Below are 25,838 nucleotides of genomic sequence, written 5' to 3'. Positions count from 1 at the left end.
AACTCAGAGTACAGTACAGAATGCAGTCCTCTCTGCAAAAAGAAGGACTATAGAGGAGGTTAAGAAATGTATAGAGGGGTGGCACCTGTGGCTCAAGGAGTAGGGCTCCGGCCCCATATACTGGGAGTGGTGGGTTCAAACCCAACCCTGGTCAAAACTGCAAAAAAAAAAAAAAAAAAAGAAAGAAATGTGTAGAGTTGAAAGATCTAATACACAGCTAATCAGACTTTAGAATTTTCCAGAACTAATGGAAAAAAAGATTCTACTCCATAGATTTAGTAAATATATATCCCAAGCTAGATACTTAAAAATAAATTAGTAAAACTATTTATAACAGCAGGAACAAAGAAAAAGATCTTAGAAGTTAACAGAGAACTAATAGCATACCTACAAGGGAATGGTAGGCAGTTAGAGACTTCTCAAGAAAGAGCCAGAAGCCAAAAAAAGAAAATCATCAAAGTGCCGAGAGATAATTATTGTCATCCTAAAATTATATACTCAGTTAAACCATCTTTTAAGACCAAGAGCTAAATACAGACTTTTCGATAAAAATAAAGAAAGAAAAACCAACTAAGTAACCAATAAAACAGAATTTCCTATTAAGAGATTCTCACTAAAGGAACTTCTAAAAAATATACTTAGGAAGAAGCAAATTTATTTCAGAAAGAATTCTGAGTTGCAATAAGGAATCTGAGCAAGGAAATTGTTCCATGAATGTATCTGAACAAATATTGACTAAATGAAGTAATAATGTCAAAAATGTTTAATTTATGAGGTTAAAATCTATAAGAAAGAAGTAGAAGGAGATATATAATTAATCTACATTTAAGAAACACTGACTTAGATAACAACTATTACCATTTCATGTATCCCCTAGTCTGTTTTTCTAACAGCTACTATTTATTTATTTATTTATTTGCAGTTTTTGGCCGGGGCTGGGTTTGAACCCGCCACCTGGTATATGGGGCCTGGTATATGGGGCCAAAGCCCTACTCCTTTGAGCCACAGGTGACGCCCTATTTATTTTTTTGAGACGGAGTTTCACTATGTTGTCCTTGGTAGAGTGCTGTGGCATCCCAGCTCACAGCAACCTCAAACTTAAGTGGGCTTAAGTGATTCCCTTGCCTCAGCCTCCCAAGTAGCTGGAACTACAGGCGCCTGCCACAGCACCCAGCCATTTTTTTGTTGCAGTTGTCCTTGTTGTTTAGCAGGCCCGGGCTGGGTTTGAACTGCCAGCCTGGGTGTGTGTGGCCGGCGCCCTAACAGCTACTATTTATTGAGAAACTATGTTCCAGACAGTCTCCTAAGCACTCTGCATTGTCCTCACAGAAACCTTACCGAGTAGGTATTATTTATTATCCTCATTTTACAGATGAGGAATCTGACAGATTATGTGAGTAGGATCTCACCACTAGTATATGACAGGGCCAGAATTTGAACGTGTGACCATATGAATCTGAGGCTTACTATTGTTTACTACATTATGCTATTTTCCTATTGATGGGAGACATAATCTAAGCATGTATAGATATTTCCTCTTAAATAGGAAGCTTCTCTTCTGTGCCAGGAATAAGAATGTTTGGGTTTCTTACAGATGTAGAATTGCTAAAAGCCCTGTCGAGATAGTTGTGTATTTGACTCGAGATCTTCAGTGCTGTCTGTGTTGCAGGAATGTTCTCCTTTGATTTGAAGTGTCTGTCCCTAATATTTGCTGTGCTAATCGTCTTTGCCTTTCTCCTAGGGCCGTTTGCAAGAAGTTTGGGCTGCACGTGAGTCGCATGATGTTGGCCTTCTTGGTTCTCAGCACTGGCATGTTTTGCTCATCATCAGGTAAGTAAAAGGGCAGATGAGGGGGATAGCAGGTTTACCGACAGCTCACAGATGCATTGGAAGGAAGCACACATCCAGATATAGGTTATATTTGTGTAACATGTCAGTAACATGCAGGTTATCTTGGTTGACCTTTACAACAATCCTATAAGACAGACAATATTCTCATTTTTACAGCTGAGGACACTGGAACTTAGGTGAAATGACTTACTAAAAGTCAGAATGCATAAGTGGGAGAGCCAATAGTCTCATCAGGGTATTTTTTGTTACATTCTTCTATCAACCACCTGGTTCCTTTTTTTGGCCATTAGGGGAGGGAAGATAATTCTGTTGTTTTGTTTAAGGACGCTCTTTGTGCTAAAACACTGTTCTTGATGGTTCTATTTTCTGCCCATTATTTGACGTGTGTTCTATAGAGGCGTGCGTCTTTTGTTAGGCTCTTTTCACCGTAAGCCCAGAAATTAAAATACAGACCTTAATCTAGTGTGGTGGCTTTTGAACTCTGCTGCCATCAATCATTTGAACCACAGTGACCTGCTCCCAAAGGGCAGTATGTACTTTTCCCTCATTGAATATATCAAAATTGGTATTGTTCTGCAGGGGCATCAGGGCTCCACCCTGGAATAGCTTTGAGAGCCACTGTCCTAAATGCAGCTGTGCTATACTCTCTGAGCCAGCAGAGACCTCAGAGCCTTCTGCTCCTTTCATCGTCTATATCTGCAGCTGGAATCGATAGCTTTGGATGGCATAGATATTATTTAGCGTTTATTGGTGAAGTTGGTACCTCACATGTTCTTTTAGTTTTTTTGCTGCTCTTAAAATTGATCTTTATGTATGAGAGATTCCTGGGAGTATCTGTAGTTCTTTAATCTCAATCGAGGCACAGATAAGTTGAAGGCATCTTTTGATACAGAGCCTCTGAACCCTTTGCTGAGGTTTTTTTTTTTTTTGAGTTTTTGGCCGGGGCCACCACCCCTGGTATATGGGGCTGGCACCCTACTCCTTGAGCCACAGGTGCCGTCCCCATTTGCTGAGGTTTTTAAATCTCACTGCCTGTGGCAGAGACCCTGAATTTGGTCAAGTCCTCGGCTGGATACAACAAAGTTATGGTAGGTGGAAATAATTAAGGTGCTGTGTAAAGACTAGACTGTCTAGATACCAGATGAGGGATGCACAGCAGAACTGCCATCCAGTATCTGGCCCTTGAGGAAGCTTCCTAGAATTTTTGTAGGGTTCAGGCTAGGACCAGGACATGTCTCCAAAGACCATCAGAAGATAAGCCTCTTCAGAAATAGATCATCAGCAATGGCTGTAAGTCTTCAATGTATATTCTCTGCCTAGAAATATAAGGAGGGGGTGTTCTTGGAATGTGGAAGCATTGTGTAAGCTTTGAATTGAGAGCATAGGCCAGGAGAGGAATGGCATGGTTAGTATTGTATAATTAGGGCAATGTGTTGGTACCAAAAACAAACAAACAAAAAAAAAACAGAAGAAAATAAGAAAATCATTGAACTTTTTTTTAAAGGAGTAATATTTTACTTCTCATTACTAATATACCTTTGTTGACCTTTATAACAAAGGTCAAAATATGCAGTGTAGGTGGATTTTGAATAGTCGAGACCTAATCTCATGGACCTCCCCCCTTTTTTCCTTGGTTTACTCTTGCAGCTTTCCTTCCTAGCAGCTTCTGCATGTACACTACATTGATAGCAATGACTGGATGGTATATGGACAAGACTTCTGTTGCTGTGCTGGGAGTAGCAGCTGGGGCAATCTTAGGCTGGCCATTCAGTGCAGCTCTGGGGTAAGAAACTAACATGATTCCTCTCTCATTATGGGCAGATGGTAAATCTTAATGTTGGATTACCTCTGTATTATCTGGATAGCACCTAAAGTTATAGGCATCAATTTGGCCTACAAAGATGTAGAGACATGGAGGAATATTTCTCTTAGTGCTTTTATTATAATTAATTCTAATAAGAATAGTGATATTAAACATCTGCTATATATTAGGCCCTGCTAAACCCTTTATCAATTTTATCCTGACACCTTATAACAATGCTACAAAAGAAGTATAAGTATTAGTCCTTCATAAATGAGAAAGTAGACTCCAAGAGTTTGAGTAATTTGCCTTTGAGATTATGCTTGCTTTTTTTTTCTTTTTTGAGGCAGAGTCTTATGATGTCGCCCTCAGTAGAGTGCTCTGGCATCATAGCTCACAGCAGCCTCAAACTCTTGGGCTTGAGGCATTCTCTTGCCTCAGCCTCCCAAATAGCTGGGGCTACAAGCACCTGCCACAACACCCAGCTATGTATTTTTTTGTGGTTGTCATTGTTGTTTAGCAGGCCTGGGCCAGGTTCAAACCTGCAGCTCCAGTGTATGTGGCCCGTGCACTAACCTCTGAGCCATGGGCGCCAAGCCTGTGCTTGCTTTTGAATCCAGGCCTTTTTGACACTATAGCTGATGTTTTTCCCACACTACACCACCCTGTTCTGTGCATTTTTCCAGTCACTCGGGCTTGAAATCTCCTCCTTTCTTGCCCCCAACAACTATTTCTTCCCACAACTTCTATTCTAGTTATCATAACTTCTTGCCTGTACCACTAGTAACTTAGAAAAATATTTTAGTTTGATGTTAAAGTTATTATATAGTATTATATCTTTATTGTTAAAAAGGTATCAGGTTGTATGAAGTAAAAAGAATTCCTAATTTTCTTTTTCTCTAGGATAATCATCAAAGTTAGCCATTACTAATAGTTTTGTATATATCTTTCCAGAAATTATCTGTATGTCAATTAAATGCACACACATGTACATAAGCATACATACCTACTATATTATTAAAGCAAATAGAATTATCATATATATATATATATATATATATGTATGTCTTCTGTTGTACAAGATTTATATAGGTCATTCTTTTTTTTTTCTTTTTTTCTTGGCCAAGGCTGGGTTTGAACCCACCACCTCTGGCATATGGGGCCGGCACCCTACTCCTTTGAGCCACAGGCGCCGCTCATATATAGGTCATTCTTTATATTAGTTTCATAGCCTTTCATTATATGGAAATCCAAAATGTATTTAATCATTGCCTTATTGGTAGACATTTGGTTGTTAATTTTTTGCTATTATATATAATGTTTCAATGAATATTTTTATACAGGTATCTTTGTACACTTATAGAAATTTATCTATGGGGTAAATTTTTACAAGGGAAGTTACTAAGAATAGGCCATTTTAGATTTTCTTTTCTTTTGTTTAAATTTTTAAATCAATTAATTATTTATTTATTTTTGAGACAGAGTCTCACTATGTTGCCTTTGGTAGAGTGCTCTGACATCACAGCTCACAGCAACCTCAAACTCTTGGGCTTTAAGCAATTCTCTTGCCTCAGCCTCCCGAGTAGCTGGGACTATAGGCATCCATTACAATGCCCGGCTATTTTTTTTGTTGTAGTTGTCATTGTTTTGAGCTGTCTGGGCTGGGTTTGAACCTGCCAGCCTCAGCGTATGTGGCTGGTGCCATAACCACTGTGCTATGGGCACAGAGCCTAGATTTTCTTTTTCTTTTCTTTTTCTTTTTGAGAGAGAGTCTTACTTTGTTGTCCCATGCTGGAGAGCTGTGGTGTCGTAGCTCACAGCAACCTCAAACTCCTGGACTCAAGCTATCCTCTTGCCTCAGCCTACTGAGTAGCTGAGACTACAGATGCCACCATATTGCCCAGCTAGTTTTTCCGACTTTTGTAACAAAGATGGGGACTCAGGCTGGTCTCAAACTCCTGAGCTTAAGTAACCCATCCTTCTTGGCCAATCAGAGTGCTAGGATTACTGGGGGGGGGGTGATGGGGGGAGAGAGAGGGCGTGAGCCACAGCACCTGGCCTATTTTAAATATTTTTAATACTTTTTTTTTTTGCAGTTTTTGGCCAAGGCTGGGTTTGAACCCGCCACCTCCAGCATATGGGGCTGGCGCCCTACTCCTTTGAGCCACAGGTGCTGCCCTATTTTAAATATTTTTAAATACCTGTTTTAAAAGGCAAAAGGCTTATTCGCTCTAAAGGGAAATCAGAGTATTAAATACTTTCAAGTCTGGTTTTCTCACCTTTATTCCTTTCTTCATTCCGTTTTGCATATCATCCTCAAATTATTTTTATTTTTATTTTTTTGTTTTTTTTTTGTTTTTTTATTGTTGGGGATTCATTGAGGGTACAATAAGCCAGTTACACTGATTGCAATTGTTAGGTAAAGTCCCTCTTGCAATCATGTCTTGCCCCCATAAAGTGTGACACACACTAAGGCCCCATCCCCCTCCCTCCATCCCTCTTTCTGCTTCCCCCCCCATAACCTTAATTGTCATATCAAGATTGAGTACATAGGATTCATGCTTCTCCATTCTTGTGATGCTTTACTAAGAATAATGTCTTCCACTTCCATCCAGGTTAATACGAAGGATGTAAAGTCTCCATTTTTTTTAATGGCTGAAGAGTATTCCATGGTATACATATACCACAGCTTCTTAATTCATTCCTGGGTTGGTGGGCATTTAGACTCTTTCCACATTTTGGCGTTTGTAAATTGAGCTGCAATAAACAGTCTAGTACAAGTGTCCTTATGATAAAAGGATTTTTTTCCTTCTGGGTAGATGCCCAGTAATGGGATTGCAGGATCGAATGGGAGGTCTAGGTTGAGTGCTTTGAGGTTTCTCCATACTTCCTTCCAGAAAGGTTGTACTAGTTTGCAGTCCCACCAGCAGTGTAAAAGTGTTCCCTTCTCTCCACATCCACGCCAGCATCTGCAGTTTTGAGATTTTGTGATGTGGGCCATTCTCACTGGGGTTAGATGATATCTCAGGGATGTTTTGATTTGCATTTCTCTAATATATAGAGATGATGAACATTTTTTCATGTGTTTGTTAGCCATTCGTCTGTCGTCTTTAGAGAAAGTTCTATTCATGTCTCTTGCCCATTGATATACGGGATTGTTGGCTTTTTTCATGTGGATTAATTTGAGTTCTTTATAGATCCTGGTTATCAAGCTTTTGTCTGATTGAAAATATGCAAATATCCTTTCCCATTGTGTGGGTTGTCTCTTTGCTTTGGTTATTGTCTCCTTAGCTGTACAGAAGCTTTTCAGTTTAATGAAGTCCCATTTGTTTACTTTTGTTGTTGTTGCAATTGCCATGGCAGTCTTCTTCATGAAGTCTTCCCCCAGGCCAATATCTTCCAGTGTTTTGCCTATGCTTTCTTTGAGGATTTTTATTGTTTCATGCCTTAAATTTAAGGCCTTTATCCATCTTGAGTCAATTTTTGTGAGTGGAGAAAGGTGTGGGTCCAGTTTCAGTCTTTTACATGTAGACATCCAGTTCTCCCAGCACCATTTATTGAATAGGGAGTCTTTCCCCCAAGGTAAGTTCTTGTTTGGTTTATCGAAGATTAGGTGGTTGTAAGATGTTAGTTTCATTTCTTGGTGTTCAATTCGATTCCAAGTGTCTATGTCTCTGTTTTTGTGCCAGTACCATGCTGTCTTGAGCACTATGGCTTTGTAGTACAGACTAAAATCTGGTATGCTGATGCCCCCAGCTTTATTTTTGTTACTAAGAACTGCCTTAGCTATACGGAGTTTTTTCCGGTTCCATACAAAACGCAGAATCATTTTTTCCAAATCTTCAAAGTACGATGTAGGTACTTTGATAGGAATGGCATTGAATAGGTAGATTGCTTTGGGAAGTATAGACATTTTAACAATGTTGATTCTTCCAATCCATGAGCATGGTATGTTCTTCCATTTGTTAATATCCTCTGCTATTTCCTTTCTGAGGAGTTCATAGTTTTCTTTGTAGAGGTCCTTCACCTCCTTCGTTAGGTATATTCCTAGGTATTTCATTTTCTTTGAAACTATGGTGAAGGGAGTTGTGTCCTTAATTAGCTTCTCATTTTGACTGTTATTGGTGTATACAAAGGCTACTGACTTGTGGACATTGATTTTATATCCTGAAACATTACTGTATTTTTTGATGACTTCTAGGAGTCTTGTGGTTGAGTCTTTGGGGTTCTCTAAGTATAAGATCATGTCGTCAGCAAAGAGGGAGAGTTTGACCTCCTCTGCTCCCATTTGGATTCCCTTAATTTCCTTGTCTTGCCTAATTGTATTGGCTAGAACTTCCAGCACTATGTTGAATAGTAAAGGTGACAGAGGACAACCTTGTCTGGTTCCAGTTCTAAGAGGAAAAGCTTTCAGTTTTACTCCATTCAGTAAAATATTGGCTGTGGGTTTGTCATAGATAGCTTCAATCAGTTTTAGAAATGTGCCACCTATGCCTATACTCTTCAGTGTTCTAATTAGAAAAGGATGCTGGATTTTATCAAATGCTTTTTCTGCATCTATTGAGAGGATCATGTGATCTTTATTTTTGCCTCTGTTAATATGGTGGATAACGTTTATGGACTTGCGTATGTTAAACCAGCCTTGCATCCCTGGGATGAAGCCTACTTGATCATGATGAATGACTTTTTTGATGATAAGCTGTAATCTATTGGCTAGGATTTTGTTGAGAATTTTTGCATCTATATTCATGAGTGAGATTGGTCTGAAATTCTCCTTTTTGTTTGGGTCTTTTCCTGGTTTTGGTATCAGGGTGATGTTTGCTTCATAGAATGTGTTGGGGAAGATTCCTTCTTCCTCAGTTTTTTGGAATAATTTCTGCAGTACAGGAATAAGCTCTTCCTTGAAGGTTTGATAGAATTCTGGAGTGAAGCCATCTGGACCAGGGCATTTTTTAGTTGGAAGCTTTTTTATTGTTTCTTTGATCTCAGTGCTTGAAATTGGTCTGTTCAGGAGGTCTATTTCTTCCTGGCTAAGTCTAGGGAGAGGGTGTGATTCCAAATATTGATCCATTTCCTTCACATTGTCAAATTTCTGGGCATAGAGTTTCTGGTAGTATTCAGAGATGATCTCTTGTATCTCTGTGGGATCAGTTGTTATTTCCCCTTTATCGTTTCTGATTGAGGTTACTAGAGATTTTACTTTTCTATTTCTAGTTAGTCTGGCCAATGGTTTATCTATTTTATTTATTTTTTCAAAAAACCAACTCCTTGTTTCATTAATTTTCTGAATGATTCTTTTGTTTTCAATTTCATTGATCTCTGATTTGATTTTGGATATTTCTTTTCTTCTACTGAGTTTAGGCTTAGATTGTTCTTCTTTTTCCAATTCCATAAGATCTCTTGTGAGATTGTTGATGTGCTTTCTTTCTGTTTTTCGAATGTAGGCATCTAAAGCGATGAATTTTCCTCTCAAAACTGCTTTTGCAGTATCCCAGAGGTTTTGGTAGCTTGTGTCTTCATTGTTGTTATGCTCAAGGAAGTTAATGATTTCCTGTTTTATTTCTTCCTGCACCCATCTGTTATTCAACAGAAGATTGTTTAATTTCCATGCCTTTGGGTGGGGTCGAGCATTTTTGTTAGAGTTGAGTTCCACCTTTAGTGCTTTATGGTCTGAGAAGATACAAGGTAAAATTTCAATTCTTTTGATTCTGTTGATATTTGTTTTGTGTCCCAGGATATGATCAATTTTGGAGAATGTTCCATGGGGTGATGAGAAGAATGTATATTCTTTGTCTTTGGGGTGGAGTGTTCTATATGCATCTATCAAGCATAGTTGGTCTAAGGTCTCATTTAAATCTCTTATATCTTTGTTTAATTTCTGTTTAGAGGATCTGTCCAGCTCTGTAAGAGCTGTGTTAAAGTCCCCTGTTATGATGGTATTATCAGATATCATATTGCTCAGACTGAGTAAGGTCTGCTTCAAGAATCTGGGAGCATTTAAATTGGGTGCATAAATATTTAGAATTGAAATGTCTTCTTGTTGTAGTTTTCCCTTGACCAATATAAAGTGACCATCTTTGTCTTTTTTGACTTTAGTTGCTTTAAATCCACATGTATCTGAAAATAAGATTGCAACTCCTCTTTTCTTCTGAATTCCATTTGCCTGAAAAATTGTCTTCCAACCCTTGACTCGGAGCTTTAATTTGTCTTTTGAAGCCAGGTGTGTTTCTTGCAGACAGCAAATGGATGGCTTGTGTTTTTTAATCCAGTCAGCCAATCTATGTCTCTTCAGTGGGGAATTCAAGCCATTAACATTTATTGAGATAATTGATAAATGTGGTAGTATTCTATTCGTCTTATTTGGTGAGAGTCCATTGCTTAGTTTTATCTTTTGCATCAGTGTGGAGGTTAGGTTCTGTCCTTTGATTTCTGAGTTCTTACTTTGCTGCTAATCCATTGTGGTGGTCAGTGTGCAGAACAGGTTGAAGTATTTCCTGTAGAGCTGGTCTTGTTGTGGCGAATTTCCTCAATGTTTGTATATCCGTAAATGATTTGATTTCTCCGTCAATTTTGAAGCTTAGCTTAGCAGGGTACAGAATTCTGGGCTGAAAATTGTTCTGTTTAAGTAGATTAAAGGTAGATGACCATTGTCTTCTTGCTTGGAAAGTTTCATTAGAGAAGTCTGCGGTCACTCTGATGGATTTGCCCCTGTAGGTCAACTGGCGCTTACTCCTGGCAGCTTGCAGAATCTTTTCTTTTGTCTTGACTTTGGACAGGTTCATCACAATGTGTCTTGGAGAAGCTCAGTTAGAATTGAGGCGACCTGGGGTCCGATAGCCCTCTGAAAGCAGTGTGTCAGAATCTTTGGTGATGTTTGGGAAATTTTCATTTATAATATTCTCTAGTATGGCTTCCATTCCTCTGGGGCATTCTTCTTCCCCTTCTGGAATTCCTATAACTCGTATGTTGGAACGCTTCATAAAGTCCCATAATTCTGACAGTGAACGTTCTGCTTTCTCTCTCTTCTTTTCTGCCTCTTTTACTATCTGAGTTATCTCAAAAACTTTGTCTTCTACCTCTGAAATTCTTTCTTCTGCATGGTCTAACCTGTTGCTGATACTTTCCATTGCATCTTTAAGTTCCCTAATTGACTGTTTCATTTCCTTCAGCTCTGCTATATCCTTTTTATATTCTTCATATCGTTCATCTCTGATTTGATTCTGTTTTTGGATTTCCTTTTGGTTATTTTCCACTTTATTAGCAGTTTCCTTCATTGTTTCCATCATTTCTTTCATTGTTTTCAACATGTGTATTCTAAATTCCCTTTCTGTCATTCCTAACATTTCTGTATAGGTGGAATCCTCTGCAGTAGCTACCTCATGGTCCCTTGGCGGGGTTGTTCTGGACTGGTTCTTCATGTTGCCTGGAGTTTTCTGCTGATTCTTCCTCATGAGTGATTTCTTTTATCTGTTTCCTTGCCCTAATTTTCCTTTCACTTCCTCTTGCTCTTTAAGTTCTTGTGCCTGTGGAAGTTGTGGGCGGGTTTAGACGGATTGAACACACGCGACCACTTGCCGGTTTTCCACTGTTTTAGTCCTCCTCTTGGGGTCCAGAAGTCTCTCGCTGACTCCCTGTATCCTCATAGGAGTGATGATAGGCGGTTCCCACCAGCCAGAGATGCCTGGAATCCTATCTCCCCAGACTCACGGTGCCCAGATGCAAGGAAGCTGTTACTCGGCTGCCATCTTGCTCCGCCTCCCATCCTCAAATTATTATATTCCTCAAGATTTTTATCTTAGGCTCTCTACTGCACTTTGTGCTGCCTCTCAACCCTCTTGATGGCTCCCATATCCTAATATATGGGAGTCCAGTCATCTCTCCTGAACTTCACGAATATCCTCCTAGCAGCCTAGATACCTCCTGGACTAACATCTTCCCTCTGTATCTATGCCTTTATCTATGTTTCTATTGTAGTAAATGTGCCACTTTCTCTTTAATACTGAGCCAGAAACCTGAAAATTATCTGTGATTCTTTTCCCTACATCCTGTTAATTTATTGTATCATCTAAATATATTCTGAATCTAAGTACTTGTCTTTACCCCCTCTGCTCCTGGATTATTCCAAAGCTTCCTAAATGATCTTCTCATCTCTAATCTTAAACCACTGCAAATCTGCTCTCCACACTCAAACCATAGTTATCTTTCTAACATGCAAATGTGGTCACATCACTCACTCCCCTGTTTTAAACTCTGTAACAGTTTCCCCATTTTTTTATGTCACCAGGGTTGGCAACTGTGGCCCATGGGCCAGATCTATCCAGCCTGTTTGTATACAGCCTGAGAATTGAGAATAGTTTTTGTATTTTTAAAAGGTCGTTTAAAAACAATGCACTCACACATGCAGAAGAATATGCAGCAGAGACCACAAGTGGCCTGCAGGTCTTCTGAATAAAAAGTTCAGCACCTTACCCTCAGGCTAAGCGTAGGCTGCTGTCACTGTAGCTGCTGCCAGACCTGTGAAGGAAGAGGGACCCCAGGTTCTCTGAGACACACACCTAGGACCGTACTCACTGCCCTGGGCTACTGTGAGAGTGAGACAGGTGGACTGCACTCCCCACAGCATTTTGCCCACCTTCCTTGACTAAGTGGGGCCCTGCCCTCACTAGTCAAAGGCTCACAGTTAATATCATTTTGAGAATTTAATGCTGGACTATGAACCACCCTCGGGCCAAGTTTAAGGCCATGTAGGTGCAGTTACCACCTGCCTGGGGAGGGCCAGAGAAGAGCAAGCTCTAACACTTGGGTCCATGCACACTGCCCTGCTGTGGGAGTAGAGAGTAGCCTCCCAACCTGTTGCAGCTCCTAACAATAGTAACACAGACTGTGTGGGTCCTGGTGGGTCACTCTGCTATTGCTACTGCCATTACCCACATCACAGCAGCTGCCCAGGGGTCTGAGAACCTGCCCACACCCAGCCCATTGCTCCCACTCCTAGCTTCTGAGTAAGCCAAGAATTGACCCTCCAGGACCCTCTAACGACCAGGACTAGCATAAGCTGCCCTGCAGCCTAAAAGTAGACAGGCAGCCCACTGCTGCCATCACTAGGTTCTGAAGATTGGCTCAGTTAGCTTCTAAGTCCTTAGCAAAACTTCACCATAGCCTCAACTAATACTGTACCCAAATCCACTGAGGAAATCACAGATACCACTGATCCTGTGTATTGCTAAAGAAATCATTTAAGGATCACACTACCATTGGCACCCAGAATCAAAGCCAAAGTTTCCTACTCAACCAATAACATATATACATCTGCAGGAAAAAAATTCTCCCTGTGAAAGCAATTTCAGAAAATTGGAAGGAGTGATTAGAACGCCAGATAAGCAGGTGTCAACAGAAGGACACAGAAGGAATGAGGAAACAAGGAGATATGAACTACCAAAGGACCACAGCAGTTATCCAGCCACAGGTCCCACTCAAAAGAACTCAAAATGCCAAGTAAAGAATTCACACTGTTAATTTTAAAGAAACTTGATGAGATGCAAGCGAAATCTGAAAGCCACTACGAAGAAATCAATCAGTTCAGGTTATAAATGAGAAATATACCAAGGAGATAAAGATATCTTTAAAAATAAATTCTGGAATTGTAATTCATTAAAGAGAATGCAAAATACATCCAAAAGCTAGTCTAGAGCAAGCATAGGGAAGTATGTAGTATCTCAGAACTTGAAGTTAGATCTTTGAAATTATTCAGACAAAAATAAAGAACAAAGAATACAAAAGAATCAATAAAGCCTTTGATACATCTAGGACATAAGGTGACCAAACTTATGAATTATTTATATTCCTGAGGGGAAAGAGAAGTAAAAATGTTTAGAAAAACAATTTAAGGAAATAATGAAACCTTCCTAAGTCTAGCCAAGAGAGTTAGATATCTAGATACAAAGAGGCTCTGTGATCCCTAGGCAAATATATTGCAAGAAGGACTTCACCATTGCATATTATTTTCAGAATGTCTAAAATCAAAGTGAGAATCTTAAAATTAGTAAGAGAAAAGCATCTAGTCACCTATAAAGAAACTATTAGATTAACCACATACATTTTCTCAGAAACCTTACAGTCCAGAAAAGAATGGGATGGCATTTTCTTTTTTTTTTTTTCCCTTTGAGACAGAGTCTCACTATGTTGCCCTCAGTAGAGTGCTGTGACATCGTAGCTCACAGCAACCTCAAACTCTTGGGCTTGAGCAAGTCTCTTGCCGCAGCCTCCCAAGTAGCTGGGACTGCAGGCGCCCGCCACAACACCTGGCTATTGTTTGTCGCAGTTGTCATTGTTTAGCTGGCCTGGGCTGGGTTTAAACCCGCCAGTCTTAGTGTATGTGGCTGGTGCCATAACTATTGTACTACGAGTGGTAAGCCTGGGATGGCATTTTCAAAGAGCAGGGAGAGGAAAAAAATTATATATCAGCTAAGAATTCTGTATCCTGCCAGAATAAGCTTCATAAATGAAAGAGAAATAGTTTTTCCCAGACAAGCAAACGCTTATCACCACTAGACTAGGCCTACAGGAAATAAGCCTGTGACTCAAGCGGCTAAGGTGTCAGCCACATACACCTGAGCTGGCGGGTTCAAATCCAGCCTGGGCTCACCGAACAACAATGACGGCTGCAACCGAAAAATAGCCGGGTGTTGTTGTAGGTGCCTGTAGTCCCAGCTACTTGGGAGGCAGAGGCAGGAGAATCGCTTGAGCCCAAGAGTTGGAGATTGCTGTGATCTGTGATGTCAAGGCACTCTACCTAGGGCAACAGCTTGAGGCTCTGTCTCAAAAAAAAAAAAGAAAGAAATACTTAAGTCTTAAAATGAAAACGAAAGGTCAGTATTCACTATCATGAAAATGTACAACTGTTAGGTTTTGTAAAAGAATTACACAAGGAAGAAAAAGGACGCGAAGGTTCTGCACAGCAAAAGAAATAATCAACAGAGTGAACAGATAACCTGTGGAATGAGAGAAAATATTTGCTAACTATCCATCTGATAGAGGACTAATAGAGAATTTACAAGGAACTCAACAACAACCAAAAAAAACTTAAATAATCCCATTAAAAAGTCGGCTATGGGGGTGGTGCCTGTGGCTCAGTGAGTAGGGCACCAGCCCCATATACCAAGGGTGGCGGGTTCAAACCTGGCCCTGGCCAAACTGCAACAAAAAATGGCCGGGCATCTGGAGGTTGCTATGAGCTGTGATACCAAAAAATAATAAATAAAATAAAACCTTTAAAAAAAAAAAGTGGGCTATGAAGTGATCACTCTGATTCTCTGTGTGTATACATATCAGATGCATTTTTATGCCTTTCTCCAATTAAAAATAGTGGGCTAAGGACATGAATAGACTTTTTCATGTGTCACAACTCACAGCAACCTCAAACTCTTGGGCTTAATCGATTCTCTTGCCTCAGCCTCCCAAGTATAACTACAGGCGCCCACCACAACACCCAGCTATTTTTCTGTGGCAGTTGTCATTATTGCTTAGCTGGCCTGGGCTGGGTTTGAACCTGCCGGCCTTGCTGTATCTGGCTCTGGCTGTTGCTGTAACCACTATGCTATGGGCGCCAAGCCATGAATAGACATTTTTCAAAGTAAGACAAGGAAATGGCCAACAAGCATATGAAAAAATGTTCAACATCACTAGTCATCAGAGAAATGGAAATTAAACCACTGTGAGATATCATTGTACATTAATGAGAATGGTTATTATTAAAAAGACAAAAAATAACAGATGTTGGTAAGGGTGTGGAGAAAGGGGAGCTCTTCTACACTGTTGGTAGAAATGTAAATTAGTACAATCTCTATGAAAAATAGTATGGAGATTTCTCAACTAAAAATAGATCTATGGTACCATCCAGAAATCCCACTTATTGGGCATCTACCTAAAGGAAAATAAATGAATATATCAAAGGAATACCTGAGCTCGTGTATCACAGCACTGTTTACAACAGCAAAGAGATGGAATCAACCTAAGTATCCCTCACTTAGGATGTCCTAATCACTTTAGGATTAAAGAAAATTGTGTTATATATTCACAATGGAATACTATTCAACCATAAAAAGGAATGAAATTCTGTGTATTGTAGCAACATGGATGGAACTGGAGGACATTATCTTAAGTGAAACAACTCAGACACAGAAAGACAAATATTTACGTTCTCACTTGTGAGTGGAAGCTCAATAATGTGTGCATGTGGAAGACAGTGTGGGGTGATAGACACTGGAGATGCTTAGAGGGGTGGGGGGTAGGGGTAATGTGTGCATGTGGAAGAGAGTGGAGTGACAGTGAAGACGCTGGGAGGGGTGAGGAGTAGGGGGTAATGTGTGCATGTGGAAGAGAGTGTGGGGTGGGAGACTGAAGACGCTGGGAGGGGTAGGGGTAAAGTTTGCATGTAGAAGAGAGTGTGGGGTGACAGTGAAGACGCTGGGAGGGGTGAGGGGTAGGGGTAATGTGTGCATGTGGAAGAGAGTGTGGGGTGATAGTGAAGATGCTGGGAGGGGTGAGGGGTAGGGGGTAATGTGTGCATGTGGAGAGAGTGTGGGTGATAGTGGAGACACTTGGTGCGGGGGGGTCGCAAGGTGTGCATGTGGATAGACAATGAAGACGCTGGGGGTGGGGGAGGAATGGGGCGGAGATGGTGGCGTGTTGCTAGGTGGGTACAATGTGCATTTCTCTAGTGATGGATGCACTTCGGGCCCTGACTTCAGCACATGGAATATATCAATGTACTTGTACTCCATGAATATATACAAACTTAAAAAATAAAAAACACAAAAGAAATTGTAGTGGTCAAAAATAAATTTGCCAGCCTTGCTTTATAGTGTCCACAGTGAAAGGTGATCCAGAAAGTCCTGCATTATCTTCCCCATTTTTTGCCTCTCTAGCCTCCTTTTGTCAGTTTCTCCAATCCTTTTACTCTGTGTTCCATCTACGTTGAGTTTCACTGAGTTAAATTTGGGTGGCACAGTTTGACTCGACTGCCTTTAACTTTGATATGTGATTTCAAGATCACAATCATTCAGTGGTCTGCTAGCATCACTTACTAAATACTTTGTGCTTGGCACTACTGATACTGTATAAATTAGACAGTCTTCATTCCTGCCCTTTTGGAACTTTTATTAGTAACGATAGACATTGAACAAATAATTCAACGTATAATGACTTGTGAAAGGAAAAATACAGGTGCTATGGAAATACAACTAGTTGAGGGGACAAAAAACATAAAATGTTAAATACAAAATGTACATACTAGAATGTGGAAGTTCAAGTCATGTCCACCACAGCACAACATCGCCAAATAAATGATAGAGATGCTAGTGCCATGTGAATTCAAAGGTGGGAAGTACTGGTTCTGTGAAGATTTTATGGAGAGGGTGAGAAGGGAGCCTGTAATTGACATTTGAGTAGATTTTCTGTGTGAATAGATTGGTGTGGCGAGAGAATTCTGTGTGACTGGAGTATGGGTTAAAGGCCCTGACTGGTGTCCTCGATTTGGAAGTCATGGTTGGGAAGGTGTTTGTTCACTCAATAAAAGGGAAAGCACCTATGGAGATAAGTAGTTACTTTGGGAAATATGACTGTGGTGCCAGGGTAGGAAAAAAGCAGTGCAGAAAAGAGCACAAGGGAAGAAGGAAAAGCACAGGGAGCAGCAGATGTTTTGTGTCCGGTGCAGCAGAAAGACACAGGGAGATGGAGCTTGTGGAAAGATTCTGGGTCTTGCCAAGAGGAGGTTCCTGTGCACCTGTGCCAGTCTTACTAGCTTGCTACCAAGGCCTTACGGAAGAAATAGTGAGATGGGCAACACAGATATGCTACATGTTTGAGGAATTTAAGTAAGAGGAAAAAGAGCAAATAGCATTGGAAGGAGGTCTATCGGAATTGAAGTCAAAGTTTGTAACATCATTACATAACTAAAATCCTAGGAAATCATGGAAGGGAGAGGTCGGTGCTTAGTTATTTGGTAGCATGAGTGTAGGACAACAGGGCACAGTTACTTACAATTAACTTACCTTAAATGTCTCTCACACGTAAGTGTGTGTAACTTGGGTTCATTTGGCAGCTCAGTATTACATTTCTTGCATAGCACCCTGGTCAAGCCCATGTAGACACAGTCCATTTTTGAGAAGACATCCTCTCATTTGTTTTTTCTCTCATGGTAACTGGCAGAGACATCTTATTCTCAGTTCAGCAGGAGGTGTGTGTGAATCTGACATGTCTTTGTCAGTATTTTATTTTACCCCCCACTTTCTGTTTCTCTGTTAAATAGTTTACCCATCGCCTTTGATTTGCTGATCATGAAACAGAGGTGGAAGAGTTTCTTTCGTTGGTCACTGGTGGCCCTAATACTCTTTCTGGTGAGTTTTCTTTTTTTCTTGTTTTATTCTAAACTTGAAAGAAGAACTTTGATGTGAAAAAAGGGAACATTAGGAGTTGATGTTATTTTTCATTCTCATATTTTTCCCATTAGCATTTTGAGAATGTCTCCAAAGCAAAACTTTACAATTGCTGTGTATTTTCTGCTGTGTTGTAGGTGCCTGTGGTGGCCATTGACAGCTACTATTATGGGAAGTTGGTGATCGCACCGCTCAATATTGTTTTGTATAATATTTTTACTCCTCATGGACCTGATCTTTATGGTAAGGCTTTATGAAATTTGGGACAGTGTTAGGAGATAGCTTAATTTGTCTGAGCTTCAAAATTTTAATTCAGTTGCCTCGTTTCATTAACAGCATTTCTTTCCTGGTGATTATCTTTTCCTATTTTAAAAATAGAATGACACTTGAATATAGCGTAGTGATGACATGTAGCCATTCAAATATTTCTCCCTGACTAAGGTGATACATAGATACTCTCTGTCCTGCTCTCAGTTACTTCTACGTTCAGAGTTTTGGGGACTTTGTTGGGCATGCCAAGGTTTCAGTGCTATTTTTTTTAATTAAAAGTTACGTTTTTTCTCCTCTTATTAGAAAATCAGTGATAACAAAAGAAGAAAAACAATGTATTTCCATCATCTCCATGTAGCTATTGTTAATACCTGGTAGTATATTCCTGCAGGCATTTTCTTTCTTTTTTTTTTTTTTTTTTTTTTTGTAGAGACAGAGTCTCACTTTATGGCCCTCGGTAGAGTGCCGTGGCCTCACACAGCTCACAGCAACTTCCACCTCCTGGGCTTAAGCAATTCTCTTGCCTCAGCCTCCCGAGTAGCTGGGACTACAGGTGCCCGCCACAATGCCCGGCTATTTTTTTGGTTGCAGTTTGGCCGGAGCCGGGTTCGAACCCACCACCCTCGTTATATGTGGCCGGCGCCTCACCGACTGAGCCACAGGCGCTGCCCCCTGCAGGCATTTTCTATCCATATATACATTTGATGTTCATTTAAAAAAAAAATTGTATTACTTTAATACCAGGAGAGAGAGAGTTTGGAAAGTCTATAAATAAAGTATAACATATGGAGCTGCTCCGGGGTCAGCATGTGGGGGTAGTTGGCCAGCTTGGGGTTAAGAGAAAAAAAAAATCGAATGCCTTTAGTGTGGGATGCTTTCTTCAGGTTTCCTTCATCCCTACCCTTCCCTGATGCCTCTCAGCCAGCCTCTGAGCCAGTTGTATTTGGCCCAGGAGAGCATTTGAGTTGGTTATAGTTTTTTTTTTTTTTTTTTAGAGACAGAGTCTTACTTAATGGCCCTCGGTAGAGTGCCGTGGCATCACATAGCTCACAGCAACCTCCAACTCCTGGGCTTAAGCGATTCTCTTGCCTCAGCCTCCCGAGTAGCTGGGACTACAGGCGCCCGCCACAATGTCCAGCTATTTTTTGGTTGCAGTTCAGCCAGGGCCGGGTTTGAACCCGCCACCCTCGGTATATGAGGCCAGCGCCTTACCGACTGAGCCACAGGCGCCGCCCGAGTTGGTTATACTTTTAAGGGGAGGAGCTAGAGATCTTTCGGGTCAGATCGACCAGGACAGTAAACACTTTATGAGGCAGTTTTTTCATTAAAATAAGTGTAGTTTCTCCTGCCTAAATCTTTTGAAGGTCTTAGAGCATTCTATATTCGTGATTGCCTTAGGCCTCTGCTATGAAGCAGGTCACTGTATCTCAGTCTGTACCTCTGATCAGGTTCTGTTGTTCTAATGGCCTGTGCCACTTGGCCATTAGAACCAACAGGTTGAACGTGGAGACTTAAAGTAAGAAAATAAATGAGATTTATTTGAGCCTTCTGTGATTTAGGGAATACTATATTGTCATTTTGGATGTCAAGCAATATGTTAAAATAAGTAGTGGTTTGTGAAATGAATTGACTTCACAAACCGTGTGGTTAGGTTAGAGAATAATCACTAAGTAAAAGAACTTTGAAAAGGCTCCTTTGTGGCTGTATCTCTGAGGACGTGAGAATGGCCCCTGCGGTGAAGCTTTTGCCTCTAGATGTCTCCCTTTAGCTAGGGAGAATATGCATGTTTGTAATTGCCCTTGTTTTGTAAAATTTTGTTTTGTTACACAGGACAATCAAAGGCCTTCGACCCAGATTGTCATTTTCCACAGAACCTATTGGCCACATAATATCCACTCTGTAGGGATGGATACATTAATTAATAGGTTAATTTGTGTTAATTTTGTAAAACTGGCTTTTCCACCTTCCTGAATTAGTTATACTATATTGATATTCAGACTGCTTATTTATAAAATTGCGAGAGAATATGAAAGTGATAGTTTTTTTTGTAGCCCTCTAGATTGGTGAGGTTTGTAAATTTAGAAATAATTAGCTTACTTGGGAAAGGAGGAAAGAAAGAATAAATTCTGATTGAAGGTTATGTTTCTAGTTTGCAGTGGATTGGTCAGGGACCCCTGCAGTAGGTTTTGGGATCCAGCGGAACTGTGGCCAGTCTTTCCTTGGACACTGGCATTTTCTGGTCATTTCAGTCTTTTACTGTGAAAGAGTCCTGGGGGTTTCTTTCTGCCTACTTTGATGAAACTGCTGCATTTCACATTTTGCTATTTTGGGTGTTCAAGAGCTGATTACTTCCCTAGTGGTAGCAAAAGCCTTGTTAGGACAGAGAGCACTGTGTCACAGGCCATTAACAGGACTGGTGCAGTCCTGTGGTCATGCAGACTCTGGGGTGTTGCTCCTTGATTGTAGAATGTTTGTACTTTCATCTCATTTCTGAATTTGACAATTTTTTTTAGTCTGATTTCCATCCTTTTAAAGAGTGTTACCTCCTTTTTGCTTTAGCAGGCCTGCAGAGAGACTACTTCCATATTAGGAGTAGAAATTCTTTGTATATTCCAGGTTTGTAGTAGAGATTTGTTAGAAAGTAATGACTGAATTCTGGAGGATCCATCAAGTAATGTTAGTGTCCTATGTCCTAAAATCACTTGGGTAAGACCTGTTAACCAGGTAAGAATAATAAATGCAAAAGGCCCTCCCCCCCTTTTTAAGTGATGGGGTCTTGCTCTGTCACCCAGGTTGGAGTGCAGTAGCTTGGTCATAGCTAACTGTAGCCTCAAGCTTCTGGGTTTGAGCGATCCTTCTTCCTCAGCCACCTGAGTAGCTGGGACTAATAGGTGCACATCATTACATCTGGCTAATGTTTTGTATTTTTTGTAAAGACAGTCTTGCTGTTACTTAGGCTGGTCTTGAACTCCTGGTCTTAAAAGTGATCCTTCTGCCTTGGCCTCCCAAAGCGCTGGGATTACAGGTGTGAGCCATTACACCTGGCCCATAAAATGCTTTTATTTTATTATTATTTTTTTATTATTAAATCATAGCTGTGTATATTAATGCAGTCATGGGGCACCATACACTGGTTTTATAGACCGTTTGACACATTTTCATCACACTGGTTAACATAGCCTTCCTGGCATTTTCTTAGTTATTGTGTTAAGCCATTTATATTCTACATTTACTACCCCGTTTCCCCGAAAATAAGACCTACTTACAGGAAAGATAAGATGTCCCCTGAAAATAAGACCTAGCGCATCTTTGGGAGCACACCTTAAAATAAGACACTGTCTTATTTTCGGGGAAACAGGGTAAGTTTCTCATGTACCCTTGTAAGATGCACCGCAGGTGATTGGTGGCATAAAATGCTTTTAAACCAGAAATTTTATCATAATTGGTATTTCCATATAGTAAATATCAAAGACCTTTTTTTCTGAGACAGAGTCTCACTCTGTCATCCTGGTGGGTAGCCCTCATCATAGCTCACAGCAACCTCAAACTCCTGGGCTCAAGAGATCCTCTTGCCTCAGTCTTTTTCTATTTTCAGTAGTGACGGGGTCTTGCTCTTGCTCAGGCTGGTGTCAAACTCCTGAGATCAAGTGATCCTCCAGTCTCAACCTCCCGACTGCTAGGATTACAGATATGAGACAACAGTTGCTTTGATGCTATAAAATTGTCAGATGGAGAGACAAGTTGTCTTTTGTCTTGGAAACTCTAGCTCTTTCACTTTACTTGGAAGTATTTGGTATTGTTTAGCATTATTTTGGCTATTTCACAAGAGTCTCCTGCTCTAAGTGCCTTGTTAACTTTAATAACCAGACAGTTTCTTACCTGAAAATTAAAAATCCATCATGCAGGTAGTTTTTGCTACACCTCTTGGCACTGTTGCCCATCTGTAAGAAGCCTATAATTGCTTCTTTTTTATCTATAAATACTTCTTGGATGCATGGATAAATAGATTTTAGTTAAAGAAATGCTGAGTAAATTACTTTTGATCACTTAAAATTTGTCCTCTTGGAACTTGCTGTCTAATAAGGCTGTAGACACTGATAATTACGGGATGTTGTATTATATGCTGCAATGCAGAGACAGTCAGGGAATCACAGGAGCAGGTCCCTCTGGTGGCTTCAGAAAAGGTATAGTTCTTGAGCAGAGCCTGGAATGAAGAGTGGGAGTGTAGAGGTTAGGGGGGTGCATTTCAGACAGATAGAATGTCAGGTATAGGGATTGCCAAGGCAAAAAGATTGAGTACTGAAGTCTTTTGAAAAATATTAGTTTTATAGTATTGGCTGAATATTAGGTAGTGACTATTAAGGCCTAAACAAAGTAATTTCAGTCTCTCTGTGATGATTGTAATCATATAAATATTTACCCCCTCTATTATTCTTGGTTTTCAAAGGGACCTCTTTATACTTTCTTGGCTAATAGCATATGCTGATGACACATTTCAGTTCTGAGTTGACCCCTTTGTTTTGAAGCCAGGGGAAACAAAGGAGTCCTTTTTCACAGAAATTGATTATAGTAGCTTCTATTTATTGAAGGCCTATTATATGCCAGAAATTCTACACATACTGTCTTCTTCCCCTCACAGAAACATGCCTAATGAGATAGGCATTATTGGTCTTTATTCCTAGATAAGGAAATGAAAGTTGAGGTGGGGAGGAAAGTGCCATGTAGTTGAATAAATAGCAGAAATGGACTAAAACTCCAAAGTTATCTAACTCCAAAGCCCTTACTCTTTCCACTGAAAACACCCTTAGCAAAACCCTGGAGTTTGGCTATTGAGACTATAGGATAAACTTGCAAAAACATACAGCATGAATTGGGGGTAGTAGAAGATAAGATCTGATCTATAGAATGGTTGGGAAGGAGCCCCCTTGAAGGTTTGTGAGTCCCTGGAGAGCTCGGGTGGCTGAGTGACAAGCACACTGACAGGCTCCCTTTCACCAGGGAGCTCTGCACTGGACGCTTTTTTTTTTTTTGAAGAAAGACGAGTGTTTGGATGAAGTAGAGAATACATGGCATCAAGGAAATTTAGAATAGTGAAGACTAAAATTGCAAAGTCATAGGCAGAACATCTCTATGGGATCAAAGATCAGGAAGTGAAATTTAGTGTTGCCAAAAAAAAAAAAAAAGATGGGTCTTGGCACTGATTTTGCCTCTTGAAACATTTCAAGTTCTCATGTGTTGATGTCAACAAGTATTTTTGTCTGGTGAGTGAAGAGTGGGACTTTGATGAGGAGTACACAGGCCTGTGGAAGGCTTGAGAGGACACCGACAGGAAACGCTCTTCCCTCTGATGAGGAGTACACAGGCCATGGGAAGTCTCTGGAGGACACTGACAGGAAACACTTGTCCCTCTGATGAGGAGTACACAGGCCTGGGGAAGGCTTGAGAGAACACCGACAGGAAACGCTCTTCCCTCCGATGAGGAGTACACAGGCCATGGGAAGTCTCTGGAGGACACTGACAGGAAACACTTGTCCCTCTGATGAGGAGTACACAGGCCTGGGGAAGGCTTGAGAGAACACCGACAGGAAACGCTCTTCCCTCCGATGAGGAGTACACAGGCCATGGGAAGTCTCTGGAGGACACTGACAGGAAACACTTGTCCCTCTGATGAGGAGTACACAGGCCCAGAGAAGGCTCTGTAGGACACTGACAGGAAACACTCTTCCCTCTGATGAGGAGGACACAGGCCCCGGGAAGGCTGGGGAGGTCACTGACAGGAAACGCTCTTCCCTCTGATGAGGAGGACACAGGCCCTAGGAAGGCTGGGAGGTCACTGACAGGAAACGCTCTTCCCTCTGATGAGGAGGACACAGGCCCGGGGAAGGCTTGGGAGGTCACTGACAGGAAACACTCTTCCCTCTGATGAGGAGGACACAGGCCCGGGGAAGGCTGGGGAGGTCACTGACAGGAAACGCTCTTCCCTCTGATGAGGAGGATACAGGCCCCAGGAAGGCTCGGGAGGTCACTGACAGGAAACGCTCTTCCCTCTGATGAGGAGGACACAGGCCCGGGGAAGGCTCGGGAGGTCACTGACAGGAAACACTATTCCCTCTGATGAGGAGGACACAGGCCCGGAGAAGGCTCGGGAGGTGACTGATAGGCAGTGCTCTTCCCTCTGATGAGAAGTACATAGGCCCGGGGAAGGCTCAGGAGGTCACTGACAGGAAATGTTCTTCCTTCTGATGAGGAGTACACAGGCCTGGAAAAGGCTCAGGAGGACACTGACAGGAAACCTTCCCTCTGATGAGGAGGACACAGGCCCGGGGAAGGCTCTGGAGGACATTGACAGGAAACGCTTGTCCCTCTGTTGAGGCGTACACAGGACGGACAGGAAACCTTCCCTCTGATGAGGAGGACACAGGCCATGGGAAGGCTTGGGAGGGCACTGACAGGAAACGCTCTTCCCTCTGATGAGGAGTACACAGGCCCGGGGAAGGCTCAGGACCCCGACAGGAAATGCTCTTCCCTCAGAAAGAAAAGTGGTCTACTCAGGATGCCACTTTTCTGCATAGGACAGGATCCCCTTGCCTGTTTACGTTTATCAAGGTCTGTTAGATAACTGGCTGGGAAGCTTCAGAAGGTAAAGGCAAATGCCCTGTATTAGAAGGCCCATGTTTTCCCATTCTTGCAGCAGCAGAGGAAAAACCCCCATGGGGTCTCTGAGTCCTGCTTACAGTTGGCTCCAGCCAGAACTGTTCTAGAGCCTTTGTTCTTTTGTTAATTTTTAATTTTTCTTTTTGAGACAGAGTCTCACTTTGTCACCCTCAGTGGAGTTCTGTGGCATTCTCATAGCTCACAGCAACCTCCCTCAGTTTTTTTTATTTTTAGTAGAGATAAGGTCTCACTCTTGCTCAGGCTGGGCTTGAACTCCTGAGCTCAGCAATCCACCCACCTAAGCCTCCCAGAGTGCTAGGATTGCAGGCGTGAGCCACCACGCCTGGCCTTTTGTTAATTATTTCCGTTGAAACTTGGTGGCTTTTCCCTCTTAGTGATACAAATTTGACATTTTAAAGTATGACTTACTACAATTTAGTTCCTACAGTTCTGTAAAATTATAGTTATGTAAAATGGTTCCCCTCATTCAATCTATGGAACAGTAAGCATTATCCCTTCTTTTGGCCTCTTTGAAAGCTGCCTTTAGCTCATTTTAATGGAGGAAGCTGAGCGACTTTCCATAAAAAGGAAGATTGGTACGGCACTCCCTGCAGAGACGGAGCTGCCAGCGTTCTTTCACTGACACCTTGCACTAGCTCACCGCTTAGCTTGTCATTCTGACGTGTTTTTTTTTTTCCTGCATAGTTTAGCTTTAATGCTTTCTGAACAGCAGCATTAAGTACCTCCCAGGAAAGAGATAAAAGTTTATACCTTTTTATTTCCTAAGGCAGGTGTGTCACCAGGTAGGGGAGAACACTGGCTAACAG

At 41.2% G+C, this 25,838-nt stretch overlaps 1 protein-coding gene across 3 annotated transcripts in view; it reads left to right on the top strand.

The window, feature by feature from the left end:
- The window catches only part of ALG9 (ALG9 alpha-1,2-mannosyltransferase), a 113,519-nt gene that overhangs the window by 12,985 nt on the left and 74,696 nt on the right, over positions 1 to 25,838 (top strand). For all 3 annotated transcript variants that reach the window (XR_008380603.1, XM_053593680.1, XM_053593681.1), the window contains exons 5-8: positions 1,742 to 1,830; positions 3,499 to 3,634; positions 17,961 to 18,048; positions 18,225 to 18,330. Coding sequence is in view for 2 of the 3 variants with exons in the window: in XM_053593680.1 (XP_053449655.1) it covers positions 1,742 to 1,830; positions 3,499 to 3,634; positions 17,961 to 18,048; positions 18,225 to 18,330 (419 nt within the window). In the remaining variant the exon portion in view is untranslated. The remainder of the gene's footprint in view (positions 1 to 1,741; positions 1,831 to 3,498; positions 3,635 to 17,960; positions 18,049 to 18,224; positions 18,331 to 25,838) is intronic.

This window comes from Nycticebus coucang, chromosome 6 (genome assembly GCF_027406575.1).
Source record: "Nycticebus coucang isolate mNycCou1 chromosome 6, mNycCou1.pri, whole genome shotgun sequence".
NCBI classification, from domain to species: Eukaryota; Metazoa; Chordata; class Mammalia; order Primates; family Lorisidae; genus Nycticebus; species Nycticebus coucang.
This window is presented reverse-complemented; position numbering and strand designations above follow the sequence as displayed.